The 13,458-nt window shown below is 38.4% G+C and overlaps 1 protein-coding gene across 1 annotated transcript in view; it reads right to left on the bottom strand.

The window, feature by feature from the left end:
• DNAJC13 (DnaJ heat shock protein family (Hsp40) member C13) overlaps window positions 1-13,458 on the bottom strand; it is a 125,359-nt gene that overhangs the window by 29,287 nt on the left and 82,614 nt on the right. Inside the window, exons 33-40 of the mRNA XM_006770201.2 lie at window positions 12,037-12,191; window positions 9,386-9,587; window positions 8,029-8,144; window positions 6,809-6,887; window positions 6,044-6,179; window positions 3,455-3,639; window positions 2,962-3,036; window positions 3-48 (exon numbers count right to left, since the gene is read on the bottom strand). Of these exons, the coding sequence (XP_006770264.1) occupies window positions 3-48; window positions 2,962-3,036; window positions 3,455-3,639; window positions 6,044-6,179; window positions 6,809-6,887; window positions 8,029-8,144; window positions 9,386-9,587; window positions 12,037-12,191 (994 nt within the window). The remainder of the gene's footprint in view (window positions 1-2; window positions 49-2,961; window positions 3,037-3,454; window positions 3,640-6,043; window positions 6,180-6,808; window positions 6,888-8,028; window positions 8,145-9,385; window positions 9,588-12,036; window positions 12,192-13,458) is intronic.

The raw sequence follows: 13,458 nt of genomic DNA, 5'->3' as shown, positions 1-13,458 counted from the left end.
TTCAAACTGAGCAGCCACACTATAGCATTTGCTTATGTGTCCACATACCTGCAGACAACACAACAGAGTAAAAAAAGAAGTCACTTGTGTATTGCTTGCTTAAGGCAGTGGGAATCAAATCAGCAAAGATTCGTGAATACTTAACGAGATATCGCTCCAAAATTGAACAGAATATATCTATTAAATCACTAGTATTTCTGGTTAAGATTTTCTGTAGATGTAAGGTTGCCACACCATGGCCACTATGGTACATGACCAAATCAACCTTGAGGCTGTCTTTATATGGCCAGGGAGCTAAGGTTTTCACATTTTTAAAGAGTTACTAAAAACACATAAAGTTCAACAGAGACTATATGGAGCCTGAAAGCCTCAAATGTTTACTCTCTGGCCCTTTATAAAAAAACTAGAGGCCTGGTGCACTTGGAGGGACATGGGGGGGGGGGCATGGAGAGGATCCCCTCAGCCCAGCCTGCATCCTCTTGCAGTCCAGAACCCCTCGGGGGATGTCCGCCTAACTCAGGGGATGTCCTCCTAATCTGGCAGTCGGACATCACCCGAGGCATCCACAGCACTGCCACAGAGGTGGGAGAGGCTCCTGTCACCGCTGCTGTGCTTGCCAGTCATGAGCCCAGCAACTGGCTGAGTAGTGCTCCGCCTGTGGGAGTGCACTGACCACCAGGGGGCAGGTCTTGCGTTGAGCATCTGCCCCCTGGTGGTCAGTGCACGTCATAGTAACTAGTCATACCTCCGTTCAGTCGATTTGTCTATTAGCCTTTTATTATGTAGGAAGTTTGCTGCCCAGGCTGGTGTTTCTCAACGGTTAGAGCAGTGGTTCTCAACCTTCCTAATGCCATGACCCTTTAATACAGTTCCTCATGTTGTGGTGACCCCCAATTTCATTGTTACAAATTGAACATAATTAAAGCATAGTAATTAATCACAAAAACAATAGGTAATTATATATGTGTTTTCTGATGGTCTTAGGCTACCCCTGTGAAAGGGTCGTTCGACCCCCAAAGGTTGAGAACCACTGGGTTAGAGCATCAGCCCAGTCATGAAGGGTTGCAGATTCAATTCCCATTCAGGGCACATACTTGGGTTGCAGGTTCAATCCTGGCTCCAGTCGGGGCTGGTGTGGGAGGCAACCAATCGATCTCTCTCACATAAAGTTTTTTTCCCCCCTCTCTCCCTCCTCCCTTTCACTGTCTCTAAAAAGCAATGAAAAAGAAAAATATATATCCTTGGGTGAGAATTAAACAAAAAATATTTGCCAATCTCTGGATTAAAACATTTTTGTCCAGAGTATTAACATTTTAGAACCAGAGTTCTACTTATGTACTGTACTTCAAAGTAGAGGCTGAAACTCGAAAAGCTTATACTCAATTGTTTTATGTTCTAAATTTTGCTGGCATAAACAAGATGCATTCTATAATGATCTTAATGAATTCTTGATGGAATTTCTATCAAAGAATTCAACTATTATAACCATAACAGAAAAAAAGCCAATTAAAATACTATGGTTGGGGGAGGGAGACAGAAAAGGAAATTAGGCAGGGGAGGACGTGAAATAAGAATGGCAAAATGACAAATATGTGTAACTGTGTAATGGGGACATAAGGGTTCATTATATTATTCTCTATCTTAAGAGAGACAAACAAAGCCAATAGATCACAAGCAATTTAGTGCAGTGGTTCTTAAAAGTGTGATATACAGACCATCAGCACCTGACAATCTGATAAAAAAGCATATTCTCAGGCCCCTATGCCAGACCCACTGAATCAGAAACTCTGTGGGCAGGGGACGGGGAGGCGATGCTCAGAACCCATGGTTTAAAGAGCCCTCCAATGGTTCTCACAGATTTAAAGTTTGAGCAGGGTATAGCATAATTCTCTTGGAACCATACGTTTTATTTTGTTGTTGTCATATAAAATACACCATGACCAAGCGGGATTTATTCCATGGATGCAAGGCTGGTACAATATTCACAAACAATTAATGTGATATATCACATAACCAAATTGGAAGACAAAAACCACATGATCATATCAATTGACACAGAAAAAGCATTCGACAAAATCCAACACCTATTTTTATAAAAACTCTCAGCAAAGTGGGAATCGAGGGATCAGAGCTCAACATAATAAAGGCCATATATAACAAATCTAGAGCCAATATCCTTCTTAATGGGCAAAAGGCAAAAGTATTCCCCATAAGAACAGGAACAAGACAGGGATGTACACTTTCACCACTGTTATTCGATATAGTACTGGAAGTTTTACCCATAGCGATTAGACAAGAAGGAAAAATAAAAGGCATCCAAATTGGAAAGGAGATTATTTGCAGATGATATGATAGTGTACATAGAAAACCTAAAAACTCCACCAAAAAATTACTAGATTTAATAAATGACTTTGGCAATGTAGCAAGATACAAAATGAACACCTAGAAATCAAAGGCTTAATTATGGTTTAATTATTGCTGCAGTGTGAAGTTTTATTTGGTGTTTGTTACTCAAGACATTTCTCAGTTTCCGCCCTTACTTTTATTAGACTTAGAAGTTCCTGGATTTGTGAGCTCTATTTCCTGAAACTTTCCCTTACAGTATTCCTTCCTGATTTTATCTCTTTCTTGCAATATCAATGTATGGGTCAAATTGTGTCTTCCCTATAAGATATGTTAAAGTCTTAACCCCAAGTACCTCAGAATGTGACCTTACTTAGAAATAGCATCTTTATAGAAGTAATCAAGTTAAGATAAGGTCATTAGGATGGACTCTAATGCAATAGAATATGTGTCCTTATAAAAAGAGAAAATTTAGACACCGACAGACAGACAGATACACACACACACACACACACACACACAGAGGAAGAATGCCATGTGAAGATGAAGGCAGAGATTAGAGTAATATATGTACCCCACATCAAAGATTTTCAGCAAAACATCAGAAACTAGCCTCACCTGTACGGACATGTCACTTGGTTTACTAGAACGATTCAAGACAGCCACACAGCGACTAAATGCCTCTTGTAACACCTGCAGAGAAAGAAGCCAACCATTAAGTTCCCATTCTGACTTGAAGTCTGAAAAGCCTTTTCTAGTAGGAATATTAGATACTTGGTTAAGTAAATGTTTGCTCAATTAATATTTGTTAAATAAACAAGTAAACAAAGGGCTCCTAAAAGTTTCTTTTTAAGTGGTCCCAATAAGCTACTTTGTAAGTAATATTAAGTTTATCAATTTTGAATCTAATACTCTCTAATTCACATGAAATAAAGCTCCATTTCTACCTTTAATTTCGATACCAGAATATAGGGACTGTAACATTGTTATCTGTTGGCATAAATTATACAAACTATACCAACTATTTGTACTTTGTGAATTCTCTATAGCCAGGAGTCATACAATATATCTAAACTAGCTGGAAAGTAAACGCTAAAGTCATCCATATTACGTCAATTCCATTCTCCCTTCGGAGCTCTTCAGCATTGAGGGCTGAGCAGTTGACAGTGTGGAAAGCCAGTTCTACCGCAGCAGGCAACAAAGGTGATTCTTTTGAGAAAAGGAGGTCATCTGAAGTTTCCATGGTTATAGTCCTAATCAGCATGGGGTATCCTGCATATTTGTAAGGCTGTAAATCTGAAATAACCAAAGGTTAGTGTTGGGAAAACAACAAAATAAAAACTAATTTAGTTAATTTAGACACTGTTCAATTACATTGCATTAAAAAATGATATTCAACATCTTAAATGTCTTTTAATTCTAGTTTATAAAAAGAAATTAAAACAATTACAAATCCCTTGGATCTTTTCTTTTTTAGCAAACTTATTTGGTTGATTTCTCTAAAATGTTTCCACTTGTAAAAGAATATTTTCTGATAGATTAACTGAAATTAGTGTTTGAGCATATTGAGTTTCTATGTTGTCCCATGTGATTTTTGCAACTTTTCACCAGATCTCAGACAGCAAGACACAGGCAACACACCAGACTGTATTAACAATCATGATTTCCCTAATTCTTTGTAAAGAAAAGAGAGATATTTATTTTTATTATTTTTTAAAATATATTTTTCTTGATTTCAGAGAGGAAGGGAGAGGGACAGAGAGATAGAAATATCAATGATAAGAGAGAATCATTGATCTGCTGCCTCCTGTACCCCAACCGGGGACTGAGCCTGCAATCCGGGCATGTACTCTGACCAGGAATCGAACTGTGACTCCAGGTTCACAGGTAGAAGCTCAACAACTGAGTCACATCAGCCGGGCAGACATTTGATTTAAATGAGTGAATATTTTATATTCTACTTTCTGAATAACAAGTGCACTTTTCTTTCTATTTCATCAGTTATCATAAAATGAACATTTAAAAATACTGAATATAATTTATTCTAGAGCAAAAGAGACTGTGACTTTATAAGAGCCTCTATAATCCCACTTGAAATCAGCATAGAGCTTTTGCCTTTTGATTATGACCAATAATTTGCCTTAAGTAAAAGCATTTCTAAAATGGCTTTTAAAAAAAAGCCTCCTGCAGCTGGTTCTAGTAATCCTAACACGTACATACATATATGTGGCAAGAAAGAACAATGGATACATTTTAAGCCTAACAGACCAGGTCCCCCACCCCAAGCTCACTGGGTATAAACAAGCCTGGGAAAAGTGGAAAACGCAGCGTGAAAAAAACATTCTGACCTAGATAACAAACCAACGGTGAGCCACAACTGCACCTCACCTGTGACTAGGAAAGGGTTATCAGCCACTAAAAAATAACCAATGGCCCGGCTGGCATGGCTCAGTGGTTGAGCTTCAACCTATGAACCAGGAGGTCATGATTCAATTCCCGGTCAGGGCACATGCCCTGGTTGTGGGCTGCATCTCCAGTAGGGGGCATGCATGAGGCAGCCAATCAATGATTCTCTCTCATCGTTGATGTTTCTCTCTCTCTTCCTCTACCTTCCTCCTTGAAATCAATAAAAAAAAATATTAAAAAACAAAAAACAAATGGTTTGAAAAAGATGCCTTAAAACTCATGCTGATAATAAATAGCATATAACTAAATGCTTACAAATCTGTTCAATTCATATGCAGAAGTGAATCAATTAGTCACTACTCTCTAATGACCCAATTGCTAGATCCCCATGCTGTCCCCTCCAATATGTACCTAAACTGCACCTTCACTTGCCCTCAATTACCCAGTGTTCCACCTGCTTATGTCAGATCCCTCCCCCGACCCACTTTGGCCTCTCTTCCTTTTCTCCCAACATCACCCTGCAGAGCAAATGGATTTTCCATTTGGTGCTATAAACCAAGTTCAGTCCCAAAGCCAATGGATATCTGCCATATTGAACGTAACTCCCAACATAAAAGTCTTCAAAGTTTTCAACATACCCAGTTTTTTGGCTGCCACTGTTAGTTACCACAAATGGAATACAAACATGCTGAAAATTCCCAGTAACACTGTACCCTGCAATCACAACTTCTTAAGCTGTAACAGTGGTTTTCAAACTGAGGGTTTTTACAGCTACCATAGGAAATGAAAGGTTAATAGGAAGTATACAGTCATTTCAAAAGTTTCTATTGCTCTTTTAAAGACCAAAATGCTCTTGGCATTTTCAACCTTTAGAGGCTTTTGGAGTCATGATGGGCAGAGTCTTTTATATGTGATTTAAGAACAGTGAATCATCTTTGAATCAAACACTGTCAGACCCCTTTTAGATCTCGTTTATATGTTTGCTGCTAAATGGCTAAAGATAAAAAAAATTACCAAGTAACTCCACAGAATACAAATGTCCTTCAGGAAGGAATACTGAAACCTTGTTGGAATGCAAAATATTGAAAAACATAGATATAAAATAAGCACCATTTTGAACCTTCCTATGAAAAACTACTCTTGCTCTATCTAAAATATAATTTCAAAAGCCTTTTGCAATAATAATTATAAATCTATTAAAATATGCTGTAGAATATTTTAATATTCTAATTTTAATATTCAGAAAGTAACATGGTGGAGGGTAAATGAAAATTTGAAAACAACACATGCTTACCTTCTTTATGACGGTTGAAGAGAATGCTCTGTGTTTTCAGAATTAAAATTATATTCTCTGGATCTGGTCCATCCACTATTTTTGCTGATTTGGTACATAAAAATTCATATGCTTTATTTACTTTCTCAAACATATCCTGTATGTAACCAGAGATAATTAACTTTTAATTTGGAACATTTCAAATCAAAACTGTAATAGAACACAGCTAGTTTGTATTTTACCAATAACTTCTTTAGTTATTATTTTTTTGTTTTATTCTGTTTTACATGAAGGTATTCATTCCAACTGTAATCTAACTGGTATACTTTTAAGGTGAAATCCACCCCCTCACCCCCAGCCCCTTTCAAATAGCTATTCAATGATCTCAATATAATTTACTAAAAATGTCTTCCTCAGTGGTTTATACCGTAAATACGATATTAAACTGCTATATACTAGAGATAGTTCCTAAATTATTATATAAAAAAAATAATTATAAGAACTACTATGTATTGAGTACTATATACATACATTATCTCATTTAATACTTAAAACAGTCATGTGAACAAAATCCCTAAGTTGCTAGTCTCAAGGGTAGTGCTTTTGGTAAACTAAGGGAGGACCACTCATGCAGAAAACATGGGCTTGAAGTTAAACACACCATGGGTGTTATATTATGAGGCATATTCTGACACAGAGGATGAATATATCTATTTTCTGTCTAAAACAGTAACTGAGTAAAAGAAAGTCAATCCCAAAAGCCCTAATTCCATAGGTAGTACATACTCTTCCTTCTGGATTCTTGTCAGGGTGGTACTTTTGTGCAAGTCTGAAGTAAGCTTTTCTGATCTTGCTCTCATCGTGCCTGTTAAATAGGAAAATTGTTTTATGAATACAGTAAGGTGCAAGTAAAAATATTTACACAATCACCTAAGATGGTACTTTAAGAACCTTATTTTACTGTATATGATTATATATATGGTGTCAAATCAAACCCAGTTAAATTTAAGATTATTCTTTCTTTTCACATAAACGAGAAAACCTAAATTTTTCCTCTATAACAGTGGTTCTCAACCTTCCTAATGCCGTGACCCTTTAATACAGTTCCTCATGTTGTGGTGACCCCCAATTTCATTGTTACAAATTGAACATAATTAAAGCATAGTGATTAATCACAAAAACAATATGTAATTATATGTGTGTTTTCCAATGGTCTTAGGCTACCCCTGTGAAAGGGTCGTTCGACCCCTAGAGGGGTCGCTACCTACAGGTTGAGAACCGCTGCTCTATAAGGTTATCATTCACTTATAATTACAAAACAGCATTTGGGGTTTGAAGAAGTAAGAAATTGTTTGAAAATTTTCCAGAATATCACTTTGAACTCTATAATTCTGAGTCATTTTAACTATCTATCTTCCCCAAAATGTAGACATTCTATTTTATACTTAAGAAAATGTCTTTTAAACTATTTTTCTCTAACATATCTATTCTACTGTAAAATTTCACTGATAAAGTGAAACTGCAACCTTTCAAAGAGCATCTGTCATTTAGTATCTCAGGCATCTATATATCTATATATATAAAAGCTTAAGCGACCATTCAACCGTTTAACCACTAGCTATGATGCGCACTGACCATGACGGGGCAGACTCTCAATGCAGGAGCAGAAATCACAGGCATGGAAACATGGAACAGACTGATGAATCTCAGAGTGAAGTGGGGAGGAGGGAAGGAGAGGGCGGAAAGAGATTAACCAAAGATCTTATATGCATACTAGAGACCCAGTACGCAGATTGTGCACCCACGGGGTCCCTTGGCCTGGCCTGTGGGGATCAGGCTGAAACTGGCAGTCCAACATTTCCCACAGGGATCCTGGATTGCGAGAGGGCACAGGCCAGGCCAAGGAACCCCACACACCAGGCCTTTAGTATTGCTATAAAATCTCTTCCTCATGCATAACAGGAACTGCAAGACGAAGGGAGAAGATAATACTGAAAGTAACTCACGGTCCCTGTCCTGGAGGGAGATGAAGCACTTCATAAGCATCATCTATTGACATAGTAGGTGGCTTCTTTTCTACTTCCTTCTTCCAGGCATCAAGGGTATCTTTTAGAAGTTTAACCTTAAAGACAGAGGATTAAAATTTATATCTGTTAAAATAAACCATTTCAGAATATAATTTGCAAGCCACAAAATTCTTGTGCTATATTTATTTAAACTGACATTTCTAGACTATCCAATTAACAGCTCTCTGAATTACAAATGACCAAAACACTGTTGAATAGCAAGGTATTTGTTTCAGGGCTATATATTTTTAAAATATATTTTTATTGATTTTTTTTTTTTTTTTTAGATAGAATGGGTGAAGGAGAGGGAGGATAAAGAGAGAGGGGAAAACATTGATGAGAAAAACTGATCAGCTGCCTCCTGCTTGCCCCCTACTGGGAATCAAGCCTGAAACTTGGGCATGTATAGAAATCTCAATAATACATGAAAACATTGAGATTTTGAGAGATAGCTACATGTTTCTCAGTTATTAAGTGATGGAGCTGGACTCAAACCTAGGTCTGACTAAAAAGCCCGTACTTTTCCAACTATCTCAAGTTGAATCCAGAACAAGTAGCAGAGTCTACGTACGTGCCTTCATGTGGTCAGAGCACTATAAAGAGGCAGTGCCTGGTGACACAAATGGTAACTGTTCTGAAACCTTTTGATGGTAAAGATAATGGTATACCCTCTGCCACAATAATAATCCAACACGGTGGCCAGGCCTACTTTATTCCAGGCTTCAGGCAGATATCCAAGGGCTCACACTGGAGGGGTCCCAAGGGCACTGTGGACAGGCAGGCAGTAGATACTACTATACAAATAAGTATGTCACACATACTGCCTCAGATCTGTGCTAAGAATTGTGCTGTGTATCTTATGTAAATTCTCACACAGTCTCCTGACTACCACATGAGATAGTTGCTATTATAAGTATCAGTAGTACTACTGCCTAAGGCCAAACTGAGACTCAGTCCCACACCACCTTACTCCGACATCTGTGAACTTAATCTGCTCTAGAGACAAGCTTCCACCAAGCTAATATAGTATACAATCGTGTAATATACATGAAATTAAGTTTGTTTCGTTTCTGTCACAGAAGTTTAAGATGATAAAAATCCTAATACTCCCTCAAAAAAAAATCTTTCAGTTTGGTGTGTACCCAAATATACTGAACTACCCTTTACATGGTGCTTAGAGTAAGAGGAAATACTTCAGGAAGCCATTATCCTTCTAACATTGACGGAAGAAATACCCAGAAATGATTAGAGGCTATTTTTGTACTTTAAGAAGACACAAATTAATCTGCTAACTTACCGGGTCTTTAATTGGCCAATCTGGAAATCGGAGTGTATCACAAAGTTGTTTGAGGTAATAAATATTACAAAATAGTTCATTTTCTAGTTGTGGATAGTTGATAACTGGGATGGGACAATATTGATAAAGTGCTCTCGTGTTACTCTGAAGACGAGGTGTGAAATCAGCAAGATGGGCAGCGATCTTCTCTATCATGAGGCGCCTACAATTATAAAAACATCCAAGCATTATGAAAGGATTATTTGATTTTAAAGAAAATGTTAAGATAGGTAATCATGCAAAATAATTACATGGACCTTCTTTAGAGTAACTCATTTGTTTAGAATATCCTGAGAATGTTATTCAGGGTATTTTAAACTTATGTAAAAACTTTCAATGGATATAAACTTATTTGTAACTAGAGGCCCGGTGCACAAAAATTTGTGCACTGGGGAGGGTGGGGTGGGCAGGAGGGGTTCCTCAGCCAGGCCTGTGCCCTCTCGCAGTCTGGGGCCCCTCGGGGGATGACCACCTGCTGCGGGCAGCCCGGCAGCCCTTGGGGGATGTCCACTTGCCAGTGGGGAACAGGCCTAAGCTGCAGTCAGACATCCTTAGCACTGCTGAGGTGAGGATGCAGGAGAGGCTCCCACCACCACCGCTGTACTGGCAGCCATCAGCCTGGCTTGTGGCTGAGCAGAGCTCCTCCCATGTGAGAGTGCCCTGACCACCAGGGGGCAGCTCCTGCATTGAGCGTCTGCCCCCTGGTGGTCAGTGTGTGTCACAGTGACCAGTCATTCCCAGTTCTTATGCTGTTAGAGTCAGTTTGCATATTACCCTGTTACTATATAGGATAGAGGCCTGGTGCATGGGTGGGGGCCGGCTGGTTTGCCCTGAAGGGCGTCCCGGATCAGGGTGGGGGTCCTACTTGGGTGTCTGGCCAACCTGGATGAGGGGATAATGGCTGTTTGCAGCTGGTCGCACCCCCTTCAGGGTGGGGGTCCCCACTGGGGTGCCTAGCCAGTCTGAGTGAGGGGCTGAGTGCCGTTTTCAGGCTGGCGGGTGACTGAAGCTTCCAACCTCTCCTTTTTTTCTTTTTTTTTCATTCTGGGATTTATTTACCTTCTATGGCTGTCACTGGAGCTGAGAGCCGGCTTTAGCTCTGAGGCTCGGCTCCAGCTCTGAGACCTCAGCTGCTGAAAGCAGGTATCTGGGTTTGTTTGGGTTCTATAATTGAAACTCTGTTGCAACTCCAGCTCTGACAGCTGAAAGCAGGTTTCTGGGGTTTGTTTAGCTTCTATAATTGCAACATAGTTTCTTAGAGTGCAAGCTCAGAGCCCAGCAGAGGCAGACAGGGAACCTTGGCTTCCTCCTTCACTGGAGCAAGCAAGCTTCCTGTTCACTTCAGCTGCCTGGCTGCTGGCCGCCATCTTGGTTGGCAGTTAATTTGCATATCTCACTGATTAGCCAATGGGAAGGGTAGCGAAGTTATGGTTAATTACCATATTTCTCTATTATTAGATAGGATACCTACCTACAAAGAAGACCATAGAAAGAAAGGCTGATATTACCAGTCCTTCCTATTATAAGTCATTGCTACTGAAAAATTAGTCATGAGATGATCAAATGATAAGATATCTGCATGCAGCACATGGACATAGCCAGGGAACTCAATTAGCTATCATCCCAAAGAAGCTCACTGCTTGGTATTTAGTCAATTTAACCACATTTGGGATCTGACCCTCAGCTAAGCAGAAACTTGATTTGATCAGTACTCAGAGAGTTACATTTTTCAGATGGAGGATGCATAATAATAAATTTCAGAAGAAAAACATTACATAGAAAAACTGTGTTGTAAACTTTATATTCCTATACATTTTTTCCTAAAGAAAAATATGACGATCATACAGAATATATTCAAATTGGTGGCTAGCACATGCCAAGCCTATAGGTCAACCTATGGGAGGTTACAAATGATAACCAGCAGGTGACACTGTGAGTGTGAAGACAGCCAAAGGAGAGTGAATGACTGACTCAGAAGGTCAAATGGCACCCAGCTGAGAGGACTGAGTGATTCTCCAGAGGTGGCCTTGACACTGGAACTCTCAAGTATCAAGTCTTTCCTGCGCAAAACCTGTCTTTACACTGACATCTGCTTCTGGGCTTCTCCTTTTTCTACGTTTCCATCAGCTTTTCCTATGGCATTCTCCTCTTAACAAGAATTGTTAGGAACCCTAACCTCCAGATTAAGGTCAAAATGTTCTGGCTATGGAATCCTCATTCTAAAATGAATTTAGAATCTCTCTGGTATGGTTCATTTTATATGGGCATACTTTTTAATTAGTGGAGTACATTTCTATTTCCAAATATCCATGAACTGTGTTTTGATTATATCTCCACATATTCCATAAATATATATTAGTTCACTGCCTAAAATTGTACCAGTTCTACAAACTGACTTAAGAAGCACCAATGATAACAGGGTCTACACTTTTATACAAAGCTCTATTAAGGTCACAGTAATTTTGTCAAATCATGTCAAAATTGATTTGATATCAATGACTGCTGTAGCTCTAGATTATGACACTAGTAAAAGCAGTTCTTTTAATAAGAGTCACATCAGACAGCAAGGGGCAAAGATTCTGAGTATAAAATACAATCAACTGAGTACTTACCTCATTTCACTGCTCCAGATTGCTTCTGGTGTGTCAAATTCTCCAAGAAAAATCTCAGAAAACTTTTCAGACTCATAATTTTCTAAGTAACAAACCATTGCTTCTGGTAGGATGTGCCCAAGTATACTTCTTTGAAAAATATCTTGTCCTTTTGACTTTAAAACAAAACAACATGTAGTCAGAAACAGTAAAGCTATCTTTCAATTTTTTGGCGAACATTTAAGAAAACTAGAAAAGAATTGCTTTTGTGCTTTGGAAATTTAGATAGAAACATGGCAAAATGTGAAATGAAATGTTTTTGGTTTAAAGTGGCTCGACAAGCTCCAAGGTGAACTAACACCTGCAGCCCTGCAGGAGTCTTAACCTCCTCAGGTGCCAGGGCTGTCAACTGGCCTTTGGCCATGGAATAATAGTGATGGACAACACAGAAAGATGTAAAAGAGATTAATATCAATTATTCTGTGTCACATCACTGACTGCCGTTCCCACCTGTACCTGCTGCTTGTTTTCAAAAACAAGTAAAATTAGTAAATCCAGAAAATCAAGATCTTAAAGCAGGGATGGGGAATATCGGGCCCTTGGGCCATATAAGGCCAACAAAATCATTTGGTCTGGCCCTGCCAAGGCAATAGGGGTGAGTTAATTAAATGTTTGACCAAATATATATATAGCAGGCTAATTTTTAAGTTGATAATTTTATACAGCCTGCAAGTGATGTTATAAATATCCACATGGCCCTTGGCAGAAAAAAAGGTTCCCCAACCCTGTCTAAATGAGTCTGTTGGCATGAAGGGTGGCTAGGACTTAGATGAAGAATTCCTATTCAAAGTAAGTATAGTTAACTATATTAAAAACCATATTCTCTGGCTGACCAAATGGAGTCAGGGTAATGATCACACTTAATCATACTAAATTTTTAAACTAATTTTTTTGCCGGATGGAAATAAAATCCTAAAGACAATAAGAATTTCTCTTATTTCCTCCTAGGCAAACTGAGGACATTTCATTTCTTTAGGATTTGGCAAAGACCCAAGGAGAAAACCCAGACATGGTTTTATCACTTAGTGCAAAGAAAAATTAGATAATGAATATTTTCAGGCCTTTTGCTAATAAAAGCCATAAATTTACTATCTGTTAAACTTTTAGATTGCTTGTTCTGCTCTTTACAATACTATTATTTAGTAATTCCTGTATCCAAAGTTCTGTTATAAAAAAACACTTTTGTTGTAGTTATTCTAAATATTGTTAGGTGAAATGATATGCATAGTTTCTCATATAAATTTGAAAACATATGAATAACTGCACCACAAAAAGGAATAATGCCCAAAATGCCTAAGGCTATATTAAGGTGGTGTCATTAGAAGCAATTTTTGAAAACTTTTTTCATATTTTCATTTTCCATTTGTATAAAGTTGTGAAAAT

This window comes from Myotis davidii, unplaced genomic scaffold, assembly GCF_000327345.1.
Source record: "Myotis davidii unplaced genomic scaffold, ASM32734v1 scaffold962, whole genome shotgun sequence".
Taxonomy (NCBI): domain Eukaryota; kingdom Metazoa; phylum Chordata; class Mammalia; order Chiroptera; family Vespertilionidae; genus Myotis; species Myotis davidii.
The sequence above is the reverse complement of the archived record's forward strand: the minus strand, read 5'-3'. Positions and strand labels throughout refer to the sequence as shown.